The sequence below is a fragment of the Maylandia zebra genome, linkage group LG15, assembly GCF_041146795.1.
Source record: "Maylandia zebra isolate NMK-2024a linkage group LG15, Mzebra_GT3a, whole genome shotgun sequence".
Lineage (NCBI taxonomy): Eukaryota > Metazoa > Chordata > Actinopteri > Cichliformes > Cichlidae > Maylandia > Maylandia zebra.
Window position 1 is genome coordinate 42,948,706 of NC_135181.1, and position 22,337 is coordinate 42,971,042.

At 44.2% G+C, this 22,337-nt stretch overlaps 1 protein-coding gene across 1 annotated transcript in view; it reads left to right on the forward strand.

Moving 5' to 3' along the window:
* LOC101469119 (cadherin-2) overlaps positions 1-21,580 on the forward strand; it is a 102,966-nt gene extending 81,386 nt beyond the window's left edge. Inside the window, exons 13-16 of the mRNA XM_004561571.6 lie at positions 1,121-1,354; positions 6,853-6,992; positions 14,224-14,385; positions 20,200-21,580. Of these exons, the coding sequence (XP_004561628.2) occupies positions 1,121-1,354; positions 6,853-6,992; positions 14,224-14,385; positions 20,200-20,406 (743 nt within the window). The 3' untranslated portion in view covers positions 20,407-21,580. The remainder of the gene's footprint in view (positions 1-1,120; positions 1,355-6,852; positions 6,993-14,223; positions 14,386-20,199) is intronic.
* The last annotated feature ends 757 nt before the right edge of the window (positions 21,581-22,337 follow it).

Below are 22,337 nucleotides of genomic sequence, written 5' to 3' on the forward strand. Positions count from 1 at the left end.
AACACACAGTAGTGATGTGGCTCCAGCTACAGTCTGCAGCTACAGTCCTTGTGTTGCTCTGCAGCTTTTCCACCTACTACAACCTCTACAGAGCTGTCACCAGCTGCAGTACATCACTGTGGAGTCAGAGTCCATCTGACAGCTGGACAGGAAACTGGAGTTCACCACAACAGTGACCTGCTCGGCTAACAGGGAGGAAATGTAAGACAGGAAGAAGCGGGCTAGCTGGTTAGCAGCAACTGAAGCTCTAAACCAAACTAAAGCATTTCAGACTGTAAAGTGTACTTGTTCTCTCCACCCAAGTGTCTGTGTAGCTTATCATACGTAGCATCATAGAGGGTCAAGTTTGCTTGTTTGTGTTATGCTAACGCCAACATTAGCTCGCGTTGTTGTAGAGCATGTTGGTGTAATATGATGAAAGCTAGACTTAAAACAACTATATAAATAGAAGCCTGTTGTATATGACGTGTGGGTGACTGGAGTTAGAATAGACCTGTCTATAATTAATGCACTCAAAGCCATCAGGCTCTGGACCAGTGAACATAAATACATTTTGTGCAGCAATTAAAACTCTTGTGACACATTTCAGGTATAAAACAAGCGTTTCATCTTTGGAAACATGGCGCAGTTTATCGAGATACTTGCGATTTGCACATTAAACTGTCCGTTAGCACTGCTTTCAAACCATTTGGTCTCTGTTAAGAAACACAGTATAAAGAGGAAAAATCATCATCTTTCTCCTCTTAGCTAAGAGCTCCATCTCACAGTCAGCCCCTGCTTGCTGCACTCTGAATCAAATGTGTGCACTTGCACTTTGTGGCTGGCACTATTTAGAAATAAACATTTTATTCTCCTTTTGACTTAAGTAGTTCAGTAACACAGCACTAAATGAGTTCAAGCCTCGGGTGAAATGTTCTGTTTGGATCCTTGAAAGTAGGTAAAAGGAAGATGCATGAAACTCTTCTCTTTATTTACTGTGGAAGGCTTTTTGCAAAGGAAAAAAGTAAAAACATTTGTTGTTAGTTTGCTACCATAGTTGATCAGCTGGAAACGTTCCCTGTAACCACCTCCAGGAGTCGGGGACAGCGACTCATCTGTATCCATCCCTGTGTCATCGTAGGTGAGCATGCCCAGCTTCGACTGCGGATAGGCTTCCTGGCCAGCGGGCTCTACGAGGTTCCCATCACAATAACAGACTCTGGCAACTTGCCCATGTCCAACACATCCTACCTGAGGGTCAAAGTGTGTCAGTGTGATCACCATGGAGACTGTGTGGACATGGAGCGGATCATCGCAGCTGGACTGGGCACCGGAGCGATCATCGCCATCCTCATCTGCATCATCATCCTGTTAGGTGAGCCCTTACAGCCCGATTCTGTCACGCACACACTCACACACACACACACACTCACACACACACACACACACACACACACACACATGCACACTCACACACACACATGCACACTCACACACACACATGCACACACACACACACATGCACACACACACACACACACACACATATACACACACACACGCGCGCACACACACACACGCACACGCTCACACACACACGCACACACTCACACACTCACACACACACACACACGCGCACGCGCACACACTCACACACACACGCACACACACACACACGCACACACTCACACACACTCACACACACGCACACACACACACGCGCGCACACACTCACACACACTCACACACACTCACACACACACACACATGCACACACACATGCACGCACACACACACACGTATACACACACACACACACATATACACACACACACGCGCGCACACACACACACGCACACACTCACACGCTCACACACACACACTCACACACTCACACACACACACACACACGCGCGCGCACACACTCACACACACACACACACTCACACACACGCACACACTCACACGCTCACACACACACGCGCGCACACACTCACACACACTCACACACACGCACACACTCACACGCTCACACACACACGCGCGCACACACACACACACACACACACACACACACGCGCGCGCGCACACACACGTAGGCATGTAGGCACACTGTACTAGAGCCTGACTGAACAAAACCAGAGAGAGGCCAGAATAAAGTGGGCAGAAGAACAGAACCTGATGTCTGATGGCTGAGCTGATTCTATCCATCCGATTCTCAGGCCCCGTATAAGGTGCTGCGTGCGACTTAATAAATGTCACATCTGTTGTCGTGACGTCTCTGTTCTGTGCTGAGATCTTGCAGCTGCTTCGAGCCCTTTTGCCACATATAAATTACTGCAGATGGAAATAATCTGATTTCCAGAGTGAACTAAGATTGCTGCAGAAATGATGTTTGACATTGTATTCAGAAAATAAATAATATCACAGAAAGTGGCTCGAGCCGGTCAAACAAGGCAAAATAAAGCCAAGCACTTAGAGCAGATATCTGGTAATAAGCGATTACATTTATCACTGCTATGGATGCTCCTTCTTCAGCTGTTTCATTTACTGTCGATCTGTTTGCAGTTTCATCCTCACTGGCAGCATCAGTCTGTCCATCAGTGCATCACTTTGGGTCAAATTAAATATCGAATGGACTGCTGTGAAATGTTCTACAGACATTTATGTTCCTGTGAAGGTGAATTATAATCACTTCATCGGGTCACAATTTTAATCTATCGAGTGCTTTGGCTTATGACGAAATACCTGCAAAACGAATGACTTTCCCATCATCCTCAGCTGTACTCGTGTGTGCATACGGTGTTCACAGGGTACTTATTTCTAAGTATAGTTGTGTCCAATCAAATTACCAGAAATTAATTACTATGCTTGTAAACCTTGGGTCAGATACTATTAGATTGCTTCAGCTCAGTGGTGCTGATAGAGTTGTGGGTCTTCAGGTTTGTAGCGAAGCTGCTAAACCCTGTCTGTTCACTGCACCGTCGACTCCGTGTTAATGATCGTGCAAAATACAGCAGCTATTAAATATGCATTCCTTTCTGTGTTTGTAAATGTGTGGACAGCAGAGCTAAAGAAACAGTTCAGTTTGCTGCTGCAGCTCAGCGACACTCACTTCCTATGAGCCAGCAAGACATTTCAGGCCTAATCCAAAGTGTTGGTGTCGAACGCCTCACAGTTTTTGTCCTTGTTAGCAAGCAGCACCTGATGTGCTTGGACACTCTGAGTGGCCCTTTGAGCTGCTTCCTCAGCACAAAGCTACAGGTGACAGAAGAGCAGGAAAGCAAACAAAGTCAGCCTGACTGATCACTCAGCTGAAGCACTGCAGAGTGTTCTTATACAAAGAAGAGATCTGAAGCCCGATTGAACCACTGAGTCACACTTTTAAAGGTTTTTTAAAGAAATAAACACAGAGCTCTCACTCGGGTTTCACATGATGGATCAAACTGTTTGATTGGCCAGTTAGAATAAAGGCATTTGGGCCAGCTAGGAGACTTTAAACTAGAGCCATCGCCAAAGCTCTGCAGGCTACAGTGAGCTGTGGCAGAAAAATGATTAGTGCAGCAGGCGACATTCAGGGCCAGAGAAGCTTTAATGAAATCTGCTGTACTATATTTTAATAACTGCAGTCTTACTGGAAATTGTAATGTCACCTCAAGTTACACAAGGCATGAACAAAGCATTCAAATCATTATGACGGCCATTTTTGTGCACAAAAACGCCGCCGCTGATAAAGTCTGGCTGTGCCGAGAGGAGGTCAAATGGAGTCGGAGGAAACAGCCACAAGCAGGAGAGCAGCACATCAATATGCCTTTCATGGACCTGCTTCAGGAACTGAGGGACAACGAAAGCAGCCACATGAGCAAATACTGAACTGAGGCTTGAGCCCTGAAAGACATCACAGTGAGGAGTTTCAGATTTAGAGCTAAGTGAAGTCAGATCAGTTTAAATGAAGTCCTTGATGTGGGGAAGATTCAAGTGTCCACCACTAAAGCAGCTTCAGCCTCTGATAAAAGATGAAGGTTCCTGGTGTTTTACTGCAAATGCTTTTGTGTAGCAGCAAAGACAGCAGGGCTGTGCAGAGAACTGTCAGTATGTTTATTACCATCTTTATAATGCATCTTTATTTTAAATAATGCCATCAGCTCGTGACCATAGACTGTATATAAAAGATGCCCGCAGCCCTGTGACATGCGGCTACAGTCGATGAAAGGCTGGAGCATCGACTTATAAATGAACACCAGCAAGCTACGCTCATAAACAGTATGGGTGCAAACAAACATGCTAACTGGTGCTGAGTAAAGGACTTGCTGTAATTTCACTCACCAACACTGAAGCAGGAAGTCTTGGGCAGGCAGCACGCTGCGTCACCTGTCAGGTAACTGCAAATACTCAGAGGCACAAACAGCACAGATAAGCTAAGCTAAAGCTAGCAGAGAGCAGCAGAAGAAACTGCCCACGGGGATACCAGTCAGACTAAATGCTCATGTCATCTCAACACTTTATGGCTTTCCTTGGTTTTACAAATGAAATTCACAGCCCTCCTTGCTAATGCTCGTAGCCACACCCTGAGCAAAGTGTGGCTGCACATCACTGGTTGCATGCTTATCTAAGGGTTAGCACAGGTGTCATCGTTTACTCTCCCCGCTCAGTCGGTTTCAGTTTCCATCCACAGAGAGAAAGAGAGGAGGGGGACGAAGAAGCCTGTCAGGGCTGCTGGCGTTGGAACTTCAGTTGTATATTAATATACGTTTAACTGGCTGGGATTCCTTTGGTCAGCTGGGAGGAGCAGCAGTGTTTAAATGTGTAGCTGACAAGCACACATATGCCTAACTTAAAGGGTTTTTTTTTCAATCATATTATATCAGGATATAATGTGTGCTATAGTGTGGGCCCCTGGTGGGCCGTGACGGTACTGCAGGGGAGTCATGTACAGTTACGGTCACCTGTTTATATACATTTATTTATTTATATAAAAAACAAATTAGTTATTTTGAGATATTTCTCATTACTTTGACCTGAATTTACAGTTCTTGAAATGTGTCCCTTGGTCTGAACACTTTGCATATGACTGGGTACCAACACCATTTATAACCAGCAGCCTGGGTTATTTATGATTTTGGAATAAAACGAAGTGCATCAATGTCTCTTGTATTTTGAATAGAGTCAGGCTGTAGACAAGCTGGGCCCCATGATTTTCTGTTTATATGGAAACGGCCATGTTTTATCTTTTTTTGTGTGCTTCTTTGGCCAAATTCAGAACTCCATATTTTGTGACCTTGGTGGCCAAAGGTAATGTGCAGCACTTTCCAGGGTGTGAACTATTCTCCTTAGTTTGATCTGTTTGTCAGAGAAAGTTGCAAAGCTGCATGTGTCTTTACATCTACCAGCTCCCGGGCCTGAACACCTCCAGATGGGAAGTTTAGGTCTCAGACTGAGGAACATTTCCCACATTATGGGATGATGTAAATTGTGGAGCAGCAGTGATTTGCATTCTAAATAGACTGGATGTGTTGTCTGGTGTCCTGTTGAAAGGCAGTTGGGTGAATAGCTTCCAGCTTTTGCTGATGGTTATACTGAGAAATGTTACTAATGGTGACATTATCGGCTCTCTGGGGTTTCAGTTGTCATTTAGAATTTCTCTCAGCATCCTCATGTGTTTTGGCCTGTGCAGGTACATTGGTGCAGGTACATGAATGCAGGCGCACCCTGAGCTGTCTCATAAATCCCTCCAGATTAATGTGATCAGTAAGACAGAGAGATTCACACTGACTTTTAAAACCCACCAGCTGTCTCAAAATAAGAGCTGAAATCCCAGCGTAGGGGAGCAAGTATTTTAAAGAATGGAGTGAAACATGCAGCTATTTTGTATTGAACTGTGACTGTGTACAAGGTACTTGAGGAGATAACAGGGGCTTTGCAGTGGTAATTCAAATCTTGCATCAGAGATGATGAAGTCGGTCTCCTGGAGAACTGCCTCGTGGTTAAAATAGTGAACCCGTCTGTAAAAAGACAGATGTGAAACCATAAATCAGGAGAAAGTGCAGCATTTTGATCTGATGGGACAGCCGTGCGTGCTGCTGTTTGTGCAAAGTTCCACGTTTCGGCTTCAATTCAAATGAAAATCAGGCCCATGCAGCAGCTGCTTTATGGACTGCATGTTTATATCCAGTTTGCAGAGAACTGAAGGTGGCAGACATAAACAATGGAAACATAATGATTTTATACACAAACTGCATGTGAGATGTTTCACTGCTGCTACACTGCCACAGCAGAGACGCAGAGAAAAGAGGGAACATATCTGCAAATTCACAGAAAACAAAGAGAGGAATTAAACCAAAGGCATATTTACGTATCACTGCTGGCATAACTGACATGCATGTCGTGTGAGCGAGGCAGCGTGTGGTCTGCAGGACTTAGTGGAAGGTTTAACAAATGTCTGCTGATGCTTTCAAAGGAAGATGCAAAACAGAGGATGGCTGAAGGTCTCGTCACAAACATGTAGCTGCTAACTAAAGCAAAGTGACTTCGTTGCTGTGTTTTAGGGCAGGGAGATGTTTTTGGACAATACTGGGCCCCAGTGTAACATCATACTGGGACCACTCCAGCTTACATCTCTGACAGAACCATATCTGATATATCTGTGACTATGGGATGGCTCAGTATGTCAGTGGATGGGTCTTTTTTCAGTTTTCTTTCCTACTGTGAGTCAATGGGGGGTTTGTAACGGAGCCTCTGATTGGTAGATGTGTTCTTTCAGTCTGAGCTAAACATGAAACAGTTGGTGGTCTCTGAAGCCCTTCATGGAAACTCACTGGTGCTCACTGAGGTCTTCGTGTGTCCTCATCTGCTTGCGTCACTCTTGCGTTGCAGTGCTGGTGCTGCTGTTTGTGATGTGGATGAAGAGGAGGGATAAGGAACGCCAGGCCAAGCAGCTCCTCATCGACCCGGAGGACGACGTACGCGACAACATCCTGAAATATGATGAGGAGGGCGGTGGAGAGGAGGACCAGGTATACAAATGAACACTTCATGTTTTTGTAACTATTTATATTAGCCTGCTTCCTTCCATCACTGCCATACAGCAGCAACACACACACACACACACGCACGCACACACACACGCACGCACACGCACGCACGCACGCACACACACGCACGCACGCACGCACACACACGCACGCACGCACGCACGCACGCACACACACACACACACACACACACACACAGACACACACACACACACGTCTTCAGATAGAAGACATAAAACACACACACACACTCTGCCTCTCTGCAGTTTTCAATCATCTGTCCTCCAGCTAAGATTAAGTGTACTACAAAGAGGACCTCGAAACAGGATTAATTGCTTTCTGTTGGAGAACAATTTCCTGTGTCTCCACACAACTTTTCTGCCGGTGCCAAGCACATAAGCCGCTCCGCACTTCTACTGCGGAAATGTTTAACCCCCGTTTACCCAGCCGACCACACTCAGGCCTGTTTTACTTTCTATAGAAGCGGCTCTCTGCGAAACAACAAACGTTAAACTGTGAACGATGTAGGAAGTGTGTTTAAAAATGTGAAAAAGCATGCAGGAGAACGCAGGCTGCGGTTCTCAGGCTGCACCATTTTCTCATCTGTAAGTCCTTTTGTTTAGCGCCTCTCCTCCTGCCTGCTGGGCGTCTTCAAACTAACTGCAGTCAGTCAAAATGGAAGCAAGACGATGTCAGCGGTAATACAGAAGCACTGGTACTCGCAGAAAGCGTAGCTTGAAGTAATATCGATGCTATGCTTTAGTTTCCTTCAAGTATCAGAAATAAACAGCAGAGTCAGTCGATTATTAGCCTGTGGAAGACTAACAATGGTTTGTTTTTTCATTTTGTGATCATATTTATGCTTCTCTAATAATAAATGTAGAATTTGGCTTAGAAATATTACACCAGTCTAATCAGCAGAGTCATAAAGTAAGCTAACATCGCGAGGCTTCATCACTGACGAGGTAGCCTCCTGAAAAAAGCATCTTATTTTGAAGGTGACCTAAAACACAAATAGAAACATGTTACAACATGACACTACAAGTACACAAATACAACAGCAGATTCAACAAAAAGATAAATAAATGTGTCCTTTGTAAGATGACCTGAAACAGCAGAAAGGGAGGGAAGATGATTCTGGTCACACGACGATTCATTCTGGAAAGACCATATCAGGCTGTGTGTGTGAGAGGGTATAAAGATGAATATGGGACAAAAAACTATTTCAAAGAGGAAAGAAAATTCAAAATGAAGTGAAATGAGTGAAATTGCCTTTTGGATTTAGGGTGCAACCAATTCAGCGATTCATACATCAAACTTTTACTAAGCCTGAGAGTTTGGTTTCACAGCTGCACAGAGCTGAACAGAGCACAATCAAGAAATTTGCCCCTTCATCAAAAAGTGAAGGCCGCTGTCATCACCAGCTGGCACAGCCTTAAAGTGTTTAGCCCCCGATAGCCGTCAGCCCAACAGCAGCACTAAGGCTGTAAGCGTGGTGCGTCGCAGTGATGCTGGTTCCTGATTTCTTTAAGTACCGCGAGGTCACCACTTTCTTCACATGAAATTCCTGAATTTAGAAGGAAGTTTGTGTTTGGTTGTGCGCGCTGTATATCTGTATTTGTAAAGATGACATTTAATAGTAAGACGGTAAAGATGATTGTACTCGCTGTACTTTGACTCAATGGTTTGAGCATGCTAGCATGCTGCTGTGATTCAAACAGCGGGACTGCAGAGCTCTCGTTTTACCTGATGATGGTTCTCATCATCACGTCTGTTCTTTAGTCTCACAGCAGAATTCTCGGGAATAAGTCAGATCCCAAATATGGGACAGTCTCATTATTATGAGTGATGCTGGTGAGCACGATGACAAACTGGCACCAGAACCGTTTGAGAGGAGTCACACGCTGCTACAAGCACAACATGAACGTGAAGAAGTGTTTAGAGCAGCCGCCTTTAACACCCACAGACACATTTGGACCCAAAACACTGCACATACTTTCTGACATCTAAAATGAAGATAACACTGATGTATATAGATGGTTTCTACCTTATGCTTTGTATAAGAAACTGTAGTGTGTTGCTTATGAAATCCATGAAGGTCTACAGAGAAACTCAATTTTATTTATGTGATGAACACATTTTGAACATTTTGGACTCTTAAAAAATAATAACAAAAAGAAACACTCTGAGTTGAAGGTCTCTGTCAAATGAATTAAAAAGCTGAACTTCAATGATGCACGTAACAAAAACTGTCGTGAGCCTCATCCTTGCATCGGCTCTCAGAGCGTGTCGCCGAGCCTTGACCTGAATTTAAAAAATAAATTAGAAAAAAGCGCTGTGTCACTAAACAACGAAGAAAAAATATTTACAAGATATCTGCAGAAATATTTATTTTACCTGGTTAATGGGCCGTCTGCTCCTGAACCATCTTTAGCAGGACCGCGAGCTCGTCTGTGAGCGGCGTTTGTTTTTAACATGGTGGAGAACAGCTGCTCACATACATGTGTGGATGCAACGATCGACGCGACTCCAAGAGTTATTCCGGTCTTTCTCCACTCCTTCTCCTCACTCCATTTGTGATTGTGAGCAGGAGTGGCCTGCTGATGTGGAGTGTGATGCTTATTATGAGTGACCAAAATTACATATAATTTTATTTTAATATTTCACGATCACAATAATCTTCCAATTTAGAGCGAACACAAATAAAATGCACTTCGATTAAATACCGTGGCTGCACGTGACTGAGGGCAAATAAATTCTAAGGGATGAAAGCGTCGGCCCCTGGCTTAGTACTGAAGTGTATTAGGGTCAACATCTGTGTTATTGTTGTTTTGTTCATTGAGCTCACATTAGTTTGGACTTAATATTGTTTCTGACTCATTCGTCTTCTTCCTCCTTCTGCTGTAGCTGTGCTCACATTTAGACAGAGCTTTGGAAAAGGCGTTTCCTCCTCAGTTATTACATTTGAGTCTAACTCAGCAACTTATAACCCAGTTTGAACACAAAGGGTCATGAAAGCCCCGATGCTTTGTTCCAGCTCCTCTAAAATAAAAACGGACATTTCCATCAAAAGATATTCATTTTAAATATTTCTCTGAATTTGAAAACTGGGCCTTGATAAGCTTGACGAATCCTATCAATATTGTAAGTGATGAAGTTTTTCCAAACATCATAACAAAGTACATTATTAAGGGGAACACACTCAACAGAGCCTTGAATAAAACAGAGAAAATGAAAGCTGAGTGGCGTGTTGGTTGACTTTGGTTCAGTTCGTACTTTATTCCCTGCGGTTCAATAAACAGAAGCGCTGGTGTAATCTCTCTCCAGGCTAAACAATGGACACAAAGTTAATAAAAGAAAATCAAGGTTTGCTTCTTCCTTTATCATTGCCACAGTAGCACACTGCACAGGCCTTGGATGGTGTCGGGGATCTGCACTGTTTGATAAGGATTTTCATTTCTTTTCTACAGGCAGCTCAGCTCTTTATTTGTCTGGATTTAAGCTTCAGATAAAAAGCAGACTGAGTTCTCGGGAACACACTTGTGTGCTTAAGCATGCCAACACCAAGAAACACAGAGACATACTGTACATATACACACAGTCTGCCACCTGCTGTAGCTCAGGGGCAGAGCAGGTCAGCCACTAATCAGAAGGTCGGTGGTTCGATCCCAGGCTGCCTCCTGGCTGCAAATATCCTTGGGCAAGATACTAACTCCATGTTTGCCTACTGGTGGTGGTCAGAGGGCCCGGTGGCGCCAGTGTCCGGCAGCCTCGCCTCTGTCAGTGCGCCCCAGGGTGGCTGTGGCTACAATGTAGCTGCCATCACCAGTGTGTGAATGTGTGTGTGAATGGGTGGATGACTGAATGTAGTGTGAAGCGCTTTGGGGTCCTTAGGGACGAGTAAAGCAAACAAATGCAGGCCATTGGACCTTCAGCCGGCTTCTGCTTATGCACCATTAGCCAAAAACTGAGCTTCGCATGAGTTCATACAGGCTACAAGGTTGTTCAGCCTCCAGCAGATGATCTGATCTTAGTGCCAGTTCAGCATCAGCTGATGATAACCTTTTACACATTCAACTGACAGATCGTACAGTGTCATCTATAACTGCAAGCTGCTTTGCAAACCGCTTCCTCCCAGCTCCAACATCTGGCCTCATCACTGTCCTATGCTGCGGTCCATCTATGCAGCAAAGACAGAGCCAAACCAGCAACTGTAAACTACTGCAGATCACCGTGTTCTTTGACTAAACTAATAACATGCTATCTTTAAACGCTACGTAAAGGCGTTGACATGAAACAAAGTGAAATACACAGGTGCTCAAACTCTCTCGACATAATCTGATAACAGCGATCTGTGTGGATAAATGTCCGTCACAAGCACAGGTGAATGTGGGATTTGGAAAGTGCGAGAAGCCTGAGATTTAGTGTTTGGGAAGAACAATGACTCAGAATAACACTGAGCGTTTGTTTTTGTGCAAGAAAACATCATTAGAACAAAAGACCAGAGCATGAAAGAACCACAGTACTGCACCATAAAAGAGTCATGAAGGAATTATTAACATTTGTGGAAGTTTTAACCTGTTACGACTGGATGTTAGCAGCAGTGTGCAAAAACCAGGCTCAAGTCCAACATTTGTGTTTCTGAGGTGTCTCAAAAATTCAGCTTAACTTGAAAATCTCAAACTGTGTTTGTTCTTTAATTGTGGTTCCGTAATGATGTAAACAGATATATAGACAAACATATAGTCACTCATAACAAATGACTAAACCTGGGACAACAACTCCACTCAGTTTATAAAAAATGGTCCATCAATTCAGTTTTATTTACACAGCGTCAAATCACAACAACAATCGCCTAAAGGTGCTTTGTAAAGTCGACCCTACAGTAATACATCCAGAGAAAAACCCAACAATCATATGACCCCCTATGAGCAGCACTTTGGTGACAGCTGGAAGGAAAAACTCCCTTTTAACAGGAAGAAACCTCCAGCAGAGCCAGGCTCAGGGAGGGGCGGGGCCATCTGCTGCGACCAGTCTGTAAAGACACAAAGTAGCAGCGTTGCTACGCGGGGTGATTACAGCCATAATGCGCTGTGTGGGGGTTTCTCCTCACAGGTTTGTTGGTCCAGGATTTGGGACAATACCTAATAATATTCAGCGCCTTCAGGCGACTGTTGTTGCAATTTTGTGATACATTTTAATTGAACCGAGTTGACATTTTTATTGTTTTTCCTACTAGTTAGTCCTCGAGTGTCGTGCTTTGGTTTGGACTTGACAGCGTCAGCCTGGCAGATGCTCGGAGGTTAATGAGTTTTGCGTTCAGTTGAACCGTCCTTGAATTTAGAAATGCTGACACTTATTATTAAACCTCTAAACGTCAGAACAGGGACAAAGCTGTCACGTCTCCAATTTGTAAGTCATTCGTGTCGTGTAGAAAGAATTCTACATCTTTTCAACAGAAATGTGCTGGCATTGTTGTAAAAACAGTCCTCAAATGAAACATTCATTCAATCAGGTCATGGCAAGTATAGAAAGAAAAGAAGCAAAGATCGTTTTGTTGCTGCCTGGCAGGTTAACGCTGGGCTCTCAGTCACAGTGTTCTTCTGATTGGTCGTTATTGTGAATAAAGCCCAAGGTCAGTCCACAGCCTTTAGTCGATTTTCCCTGGAAACCAGAAAGCATGAATTGTTTTCTGGGAGGTTTCTGCGGTGACTCAGACACAACCATTCACCATGAGCAGGCTGTGACGCTCCTCTGATTGTATCCACGCTGTAGGAGAGAAGGTGAAAGACGAGCTGCGACTCTCTAAGTGGATGCTAATTAGTTTGCTTTAGGGTCGTTCTCATTTTTCCCCGAGGATGATGTGGGAGAAATGGTAGACATTGCATCACGAGAGCCAACTGTGCTCATTTGACTGGGTGAAATTCACTGAAACTGTTAAATACAGCTAAAACAGATAAGTCCATTAGCTGAGTGGGAGACTGCTGCTTTCATGAATCTGTCAAGTTCGTTATGAATTTTAGAATCCTTTTGGTATTTCCACTGCCACAGGCTTGCAGAGTACCTGGCATTAGGCTACGATTAGTGAGAATATATTATTATTCAATGATGGTGAGGATTGTTGGCCAGGAACTAATTTTTTCTCGTTTAGCTTGAAGTGTGAATTTATGGCAGCTTAAATATTCTGTCTCTTTTAAGGTGGAAGTGTTTGAAGTTGAATTCATATTTCAGGACACTCTGGAGGTTGCCGTGTCTCCGTGCATAGTAACGAGACATTTTAAGCCGTACAGGAAATGCAGCGTTTCTGAGTCTTCACTACATTCAGGTAGATTTGGCTGCATGCAGCAGGTTAGTGGGCCACAGCTGTTGCAGCATTGTGCAGAGTGTAGAGAGGGACTTTCATGTAACGACTCTACAGCCGCACATAACAGTAGAGTATATAAGAGAGTGCTCTTAATTCACAACAACACAAAATGATACCCTGAGATGTTGCTCCTGGATAAAACAGCAGTGTAATCCCATTACTGGAGGCAGACATGAGTAATATGGCTCCATTATCTCACCTTAAATACTGCAGTTGTTGACAGTTAATTGTGGTCAATACTCATTTTTCACTCTGAATAAGCAACAGCAAAGTAGAAATCCAAAGAAGTTTTTCTCTGTTCAGAGCAGAGCATCCCTGCGCACCTCTGTCTGTGCTGCCACACAGCAAATCAATAGCACAGCCACCCACTTCACTGCTGGGCTTACAGCTCTGCTATTTTAACAGGAGAGTAGATAAAACACAAAGTGAGCAGCTGAACGGTTATAGCAACTTGGTATAATTGAGCATAAATAGTTTCAGATGTACAGAAACTGGCTGATCTCAGTGCCAACGGCAGCTGATAACCTGCTTCAGGCACTTTTCACACTGGGTCTGTTTGAGCTGCTTTAACCTGCTGATGCTTCTGGTCTGAGGTATGTGCTGTAAAGTCCAACATTACTCTGACATTCATGTAAACTTTACACACAACAGCAACAGGAAACAGCAGTTTAATACATAATATAACACATTATCCTTATGAAGCAATGGGATGCTGCATTAATCATCAATGGACTGTCCTGAGAACTCTGAGTGCTGCACAGGTTGTAGAGCCCTTTAAGGCAGGATTGTGATGCAGGGCTGTGTGACTCACTGTAATGCCAACATTTGTGTGTTTGTGTGGGTGTGCAGGACTATGACCTTAGCCAGCTGCAGCAGCCTGATGCCCTGGAGCCAGAGTGCGTCAAAGTGGGGATCAGACGTCTGGATGAGAGGCCCCTCCACCATGACCACCAGTACCCGCTCCGCTCCGCAGCCCCCCACCCAGGAGACATAGGCGACTTTATCCACGAGGTACGGCAATAAGCAGCATCTTTGAGAGGATACAGACCTGGATGACAACATCTTTGTGTAAAATGTCAGTCCGAACCTGTGCGTGTGCTTCAGTCGACTTCCAGCCGCACACACTTCAGACTGTTCCCAGATTAAATTCCAGTGTTGTACACATGCACTTCTAAGCACACAGGAAGTGATGAATCGCAGCTTCAGTGAAATACAGAGTGTCTGTCTGACAGCACTAAGTGAACACTGTGTCCATAAAAAGCTGGATTTGCCAACATTCCCTCATCTTTTTTCCTCCTTTGGTGTCGAGCATCAAAGAGCGTCCAGGATGTGTGCAGTTTACCTCATCACCTTAAAGGATTTAAAATATTCAAGTTCAAACAGTTTGTTTAAAGCTCTGTGGAGGTATTCTGAGCTGCCAGTGTGAGAACAGGCCCGTTTCAACAGTTCTGACTGCGGCTATTTAAAACTGAAAGCTGAGCATATTTAAAAAGGGAAGCTCACATTAATCATCACTAAACTGATTCACATTTAGATTGTATTTCATTCTAGGCTCTGCTGTTTACAACATTTCCCTCAAATAAATGTCAGACTCACACTTTTTAAGCATCTTTGATCAAACTGTTGGAAATGATAGTTGTGAGCGTCACGAAGAGAAAGAAGGAAGCACTTCGTGGAGCAGGTGACATTTAGAAAAACACAGAGATGTGATGGCTGATTCTTAATTAGCTCTGCTAATGGTTCGGATTTGCTGGCTTGACATGTGGTCACAGCCTGGCTACCAAACTGGAGGTAAATCCACAACGTTTGGTTAATCCCACAGACCAGCTGAGGGTCCTTAAAGGGCTGATTGAGTGTTTAGGGAAATCCAACTTTGATTGTTTTACTGGGCAAACGTTTTCAGCTATTTCTCATTTCTTTATATTTTCCTTCCAGTGAGTTAGACTCTCTTGGCTTTTTGTAGGATGCTGTTTCTTTGGACATTCACAGGATTTTCTTCTTCTTTTTTTTGCTTAACACTGACGTATGAATCAGGTATTAAAGATGCACCTAAATCAAGAGATAAACCAGTGTTTATATAACATTTAACAGGGTTTAGTAAAGAACTGATATTAAATTGCATCTTTATGCACTTTATTACTCGAAGCCTGTTGCAAGAACAAATATTTTTCGCCCATTTCTTTAGTTGAATCTAAAAAAAAAATGGTAAAGATAACAGAAAAAGTGTTTTTGAACCAACGAGGTGATTCCTGAAGAGCTTTGCTTGTCATATTTTGTCAGGACAAGAGTCTACAGCAGATAAAGAGTGAAAGCATTGTCTTTAGGAAACAGGAAAAAATACACAAAAAAGTTGACATGCAGTGGAAGAGATACATCTGGTGCTTCAGTTTATCCATTTACTGTTTGCACAGCCTCAGCAGAAATGGTCTCAGTGTAAAGCTGGATCTCCAGAAGAGAGGAGAAAAGGATGAGATTAGCCAAATTATACAAGAACTCGGCTGAAAACAGGTCTCATATATCAAGTTATCAACAACCTGCATGGAGGAGTTCGGAAAGGGTACAGTGTTTGTAAAAGTGCAGCTGTTACGGTCAGGAGCTGCATTTTAGCAGTGATGTTGGCATTCTTGTTAAAAATGATCATGAATGCAGAAAAGTCCAGTCAGATTGTGATCCAGCAGGTAACAACACCTGGAAGGCGTCTAATTTGGAACAGCCTTGTTATTCAGCATGTCATTCATCCCAAACACACGACCAACAGAAACAAACCTGGATGAAAGAACAATGAAACACTTTCAGGCACGGATTAGCCTCGCCAGAGCCCGGACTTCAGCATTATCGAAGCAGCGTGGGGTCATCTCGGCACAAAGTGGAATAAACTGCAGCCAACATCCAAAATCGATCCTTAGAGAAGCAGAATTATTCCTGAAGACCGGTTAATCTAATTATAAGAAAAGTCCAGGCTGTGCTGAAGGATCAAAGTGGTCGTACCAGATATTGACTGTCAAGCTTGTTACAAGTTGTTGCCCTAAGTACTGTCATTCCCATACATGTTTCAGTAAATTACTGCACCTATTTCTCATGTTTCTAGCAAAATCTGAAAAACGATGGGGGCTCAAGATTTTTGCACAGTGCTGTAGAAGAACTCATATTTATATTAATGGTCACAGTGTTGCATGAGGCTGCAGCGGCCTTTCTTATGTCAAATGAAACTTCTTATAATCACCGCCTCTGTGAGTGCGCCCCGGGGCAGCCATGGCTACAGTGTAGCTGCCATCACCAGTGTGTGACTGTGTGGATGACTCAGTGTAGTGCACAGCGCTCTGGGGTCCATAGGGACTGAGTAAAGACAAATACAGGCCATTTATAATCATCAGGTTCATATTTGATCTGTTTGAAGAGCGGTTTGGGATTCTGATGCTCTATAGCAGCGGTCCCCAACCCCCGGGCCGTGGACCGGTCCGTGAGTCGTTTGGTACGAGAGCTGAGGCTCGGATGTGACGTTCATGGTTTTCAGGGGGTTTTATCGTTAACTCTGTTTCCCTGGGTCGTTTCCCGTGTTGTAGTTGTGTCTTATTTTGAAAGAACTATTTACCATAGCAACCAGAGAGCATTGAGGGGCAGAGAGGAGGATGTTACTCTCAGTGTTGTTGGCGCTTTTCAGGAGGACGCTGCTAATAAAGTTACACAATTACACAGTGAATTCATGTTTATTGTTACAAAAGACCACAGTTTTTGTCTTTGTCTGTATCGTTTCATTTTGTTGTATTTATCCACCACACCTTAAAGGCCGGTCCGTGAAAATATTGTCAGACATTAAACCGTCTGTAGTGTAACTACTGCTGGCCTCGACTCATCACAACCCAAACTTGTAATTTAAGTTTAAACAATTAATAATGAAGAGCTTCTAGAACAATCAGATGTGCACACACACAGCACAGGCTCACATGTAAAGACACCTGACCAATCATTGCATTCAGTCCATGTGGATACGAGGTTCTCGTTAGAGTTCATGTACAAACTGTGCAGCACTGACTCGACTGTGAATGAGTAATGACCCACTGTGACGTCACTGTGTGTTTGCCACACGTGTGACTCTTCCTCACAGAAGCACACTCGCTTAGAGAAATAACAGAGTCGTCTTAACCCATCGAAGCATCTCAGAGAGACTTTTTCTTCAACAGAGCTGACATCATAATCTCAAGCACAAAGTTATCTGTACTGATGCAGCTGATGCATGTTGCTGTCTCTGCAGTAGTTGCATCCATATTATCTGCATGTGTGTGTGTGTGTCTGTGGTTGGGCTGCATAAAGACATCTGCCAAGCACAGCTATGAATAATGATCAGGAGCTGTCAGACATGGCAAGCTGATCTAGACAGCTTAATCCTACAGACATGACAAGCTGATGCAAGCTGATCCCGCCCCTCCCTCTCCGCGTTAATTCTCTCCTTCCATTGAGTTCAGAGTGACAGGAGTGTCTTCAGTCAGATGACAGGCGGGGCCCACAAAACATTTTCACAGCTTATCAGATTTGCTTCTTTCAGTTTAAGCGTCCTGAGTGACAGCGAGATGCAGAAGAAAAGGACTCCTGCTGCAACACATTTGAACAGACTTTTTTTGTTCATAAAAATAGTGCATGTTTGTGAAACACGTATGTTTCCTGTATGTAGGAGGGGTTTGGTGGTTTTAAGTTCAGGCCACCCTGAGTAATCTCTTCAATCTCCTCGTAGAGACAGAGGCAGCATCTGTCCAGCATGACCCAAATCCTCCTCTCTCCTACACTCCATAATCCCTCTTTCCTCCATACTGTCCATCTCAACCCATTCACACACACACACACACACACACACACACACACACACACACACATAACCCCAACCCTAATTATGAGGAGTTGCATAGCCATGGTCCCCACACCAAATTCAAATTGTATTTGTCACGTACAGTCATACACAGTACGAAATGCAGTGAAATGATTACACAACTGCTCGTGACCTAAAGAAAAAAAGGCTATGAATAAGATTAAAAAGGGTAAATTTAACTAGGAAGGAATAAAATAAAATATAAACATTAAAGTTAAAAAACAAAATAACTGTACAACAAAATACACAGTATAGAAATATATAAGAATGTATGAAGAAATATAAATATTATATACACAATAACAGCAGCTGTACCAGTATTAACTGGAAATGAAGGATATAGTGACCAGTGTTATTTATTATTTAATGTCTTGTGCAGTGCAAATATGCTTAAAGTGATGAAGTGAAAACAATGTCCAGAATGTCCAGTGTGTGTAGGAACTATATGTGTGGGTCAGTACTGTGTGGGGGTGTGATATCGCCTGCAGGAAGAAGCTCCTCCTCAGTCTCTCCATCACAGCTGCATGAACAGTTTGTCCCCACTTCATCCAGAATACAAGGACCTGCCTCGCCCTCCAACCCTCCTCTACCTTACTCTGATCCAAAGTGCTCGTTCTTCTTCTCCTGGGACTGAAGTAGTGGTGGGAGTGAACACTGACATTTCAAATCCCAGTTGGTTGGGAAAGCGAGCTTTGCTCCCTGACGATGGTCTCGGTGGATCCACAGAGATCATCAGCTGGGCTTTTTTGCAGTTTTAACTTGGTCTTGTAACTTTTAGCGCCTGTGTTCAAGCATGAACATAGGTTTCTATAATACCCTCACGCTTACTGTATAGTTACTATAGAAATGTAGGATTACTATAATCCTCTACTTAATACTGTCAGACTTGTAGCTGCTCTACTATAAATTGTGCTTTTCTCAGTCACTGAGATTCTCTGGAGTTGTTACGGGTGGAAAACCTCTGGTATAAATACAGACGTATCTCTTCCTGATCAGCTGAAAGTTTACTTAGCAGAGATTTTCCATACAGTCTTCAGTGGTTTAGAAGTGATGAGTGTGGAAGTTCCCAGATTAACCTGTGTCAGGATGTTCTTAACCCACAGAAAACAGTGTGTGGGAGGTGTTATCACTCCCTGCTGCAGCGACCACTGATAAAGGAAATGAAACCTTTACTGACCCACTCATTTACTAACAGTAACGCACAACAGAGTGTCAGTATTAGAACCCGTGATGTGCTGCAGGTTCTTGTCTACAGGGGGGATAAAAGACCAAACTTTGGGTGGTCTCCAAAAGGTCTGATGAAGCACATGGTGGTGCTACGATCCTCAGGCTCAGGCAAGTTTGAGAACGACTGGCCTAAAGTCATTTGCAGGCATGAACCCCAGACAGTGTGAGTGGAGTCAGCACCCAGCATGAAACGGTCCACTTCAGACTGGAAATGCTCCTTTTGGTTAGGACTAAGCTGTTGCTAGGGAAGAACATGGATGAGGTATGAAATAAGCACTCTGACCAAGTACAAAGGTCGGCCTCATAGACTACAGTGTGTCATGGGACTGCTTTAGACATTCCACGTCCAGCAGGCGATGACCGAGGGCTCAGTGTAGGAAACATCTCGGAGAAAGCTCGCATAATAATAATAATAATAATGGATTGCATTTTATAAAGCGCTTTACAATTCCACTATTCATTCACTCTCACATTCACACACTGGTGGAGGCAGCTACAGGTGTAGCCAGACTGACAGAAGCGAGGCCGCCATATCGCGCCATCGGCCCCTCTGGTCATCACCAGTAGGCGGCAGGTGAAGTGTCTCGCCCAAGGACACAAGGACCGAGACTGTCCGAGCCAGGGCTCGACCCGGCAACCTTCTGGTTACAAGACGAACACCCAACTCTTTGAATCGCTATCACTCTTATTTCCAGTATTGTTCCCTCACCTTCCTGCTCCCCCTCTTTGTTTTGCAGGGTCTGAAGGCAGCAGACAACGACCCCACCGCTCCTCCCTACGACTCCCTGCTGGTGTTTGACTATGAAGGCAGCGGCTCCACCGCCGGCTCCCTCAGCTCCCTGCACTCCTCCTCGAGCTGCGGAGACCAGGATTACGACTACCTGGGCGACTGGGGGCCGCGCTTCCGCAAGCTGGCCGACCTGTACGGCGGAGGGGACGATTAGCATTCCCTACTAACAACGGCCACTCTGCCCCCCACCCTTGCTTCGGAGCTCAGGTGGCGGGTGGGGTAAAGAAAGATGAAATTGGGTAAACACGGGGTTTGGATCTGCACTTCTGTATTTCTGCGGGACAGCTTGTAAAGAGACTCGCTGCCTCTTAAGGACAGTTTGATGGCACTAGGGGCCATGCTGACTCCTGGCCTAGCAAGGCCTGGCACTGGCTAGCATTCAGGCTAGCTGACATGATCTGAGCGTTAGCCTCGGTGCTAACAAACGCACGCAGCCAGAACAATGCTCTCAGAGAGGATGTTGTCTTTGTGATGGTCGAGAGCTTCGACAGCCATGCTACAGACGCTCATTTACACTTGAATCTTACAGTACAGCAGCACTGGGGTCAAATGTGCCTTTTGTACATTCTTTTGATTGTGTTCAGTCTTGATTCTTTTTGTTGCTTTAAATTTCCTGGTGTTTTGCAGCAGCAACTGGAGGAGCACTGCGCCATGTTAATGAGTGTGTGTGTGTGTGTGTGTGTGTGTGCGAGCAAGTGTAAACCGTTTCCACAGAGACACACTGGATGGATACTCTAAAGGGCAAAGCCTACTATGAGATGCCTTGGATGATCCTACCAGCAAAAACATGGCTTCAGTGTGCAGCTCTGGGTTTCACTCGGCCTACAGCATCAAACGTCTAGACTTGGATCTGATGCAACACATTGTAGTTGCAGTCACAGCTGCGTGTGTTGCTTGGTGGCAGTGGTTGCTCATTTTCACAGTGCTCTAGTATTAATGTGACTGTCTGCATCAACAAACCTGGACAAGCTCAGAAGTTTTCATTTTCTCAGAGCTTCTTCGCACGCATTCAGTATCCGTCCTGGTCTTTGAGTGAACAGGAACGTTGCCTCGTCTGGCTTTCACTCTTACATGCTCGAGAACATTTAGTTGGCCAAAATGAGTTTAAACAACTGTTTCTGAATCTGTGAGGTTTGTGCAAACACACGATGTTATTTGTGGTGCAGTTAAACTGTTGTGGTTATGTCCTTGCTGTGCGTTCACAAAAGGGAATTCAGAATGGGATGCAGTTTAGCTTGTTTGCAGGATGACAAAACACTGAGGCAAAGCAGTGAAAAACAAGAAGATAAAATATAATTTCCATTTGGGTGTTTGTGCAGATGAAAGCATCAAGGCCACAAACAAAGGAGCTGGAATCTAAAAACATTTCAAGCGTTTTTGTTTGCTGAGCCGCTGTTGGAGGAAGTGACAGATAAAATTAAAATTCCCATCATAAAAGAAATGGATTGAGTAATGAAATATTTAATGAATATGACAGAGATGCAGCAGTGGGGCTGTGTCTGGGCTGAGCAGACGCACTCTGGATGGAGCTTTTATTTACAGGTGAGCATTTATGTTTGATGAACAGGTTGTGGACAGAATATAAAGCAGCTGACTGATGTTCAGCCTCGACAGCCTGGATATGCATAGTTGTACAAAAGGAAATTTTAAGGTACAGGAAACCTAGTGGTAACGAAGACAACAACAACATGGTAGTGTGTCTCACGTACTATCCAACCAACCTTTGCCCTTTTAGCAGGTCTGTGCAGAGCTACAGACACACACAGCAAACACATTAGGAGCTGCTCAGCATTCAGGACCAAAACTAAGTCAACAGGTCGTTTGTGTCCCACAGAAGCTGAAACGGTGACGTGTCACCTCCCATTACTCTGTTTTTCATAAGAACCAACAGAAGAAAGAGGACATGATCAGAGCTTATCAGGAGCTCCTGTGGTTTCACTCGGCTTCCTCCAGCCTTCTCCTGTTTGTCGTCTCTCTGTTTAAGAGCAGAGTGAATCCTGCCCACTAGTGTAAACCTGCTGCTGTCTGTGAGCGAATTTCACCTTTTTACAAAGTTCATAAACTTTCAGACACGCATTAGTTTCT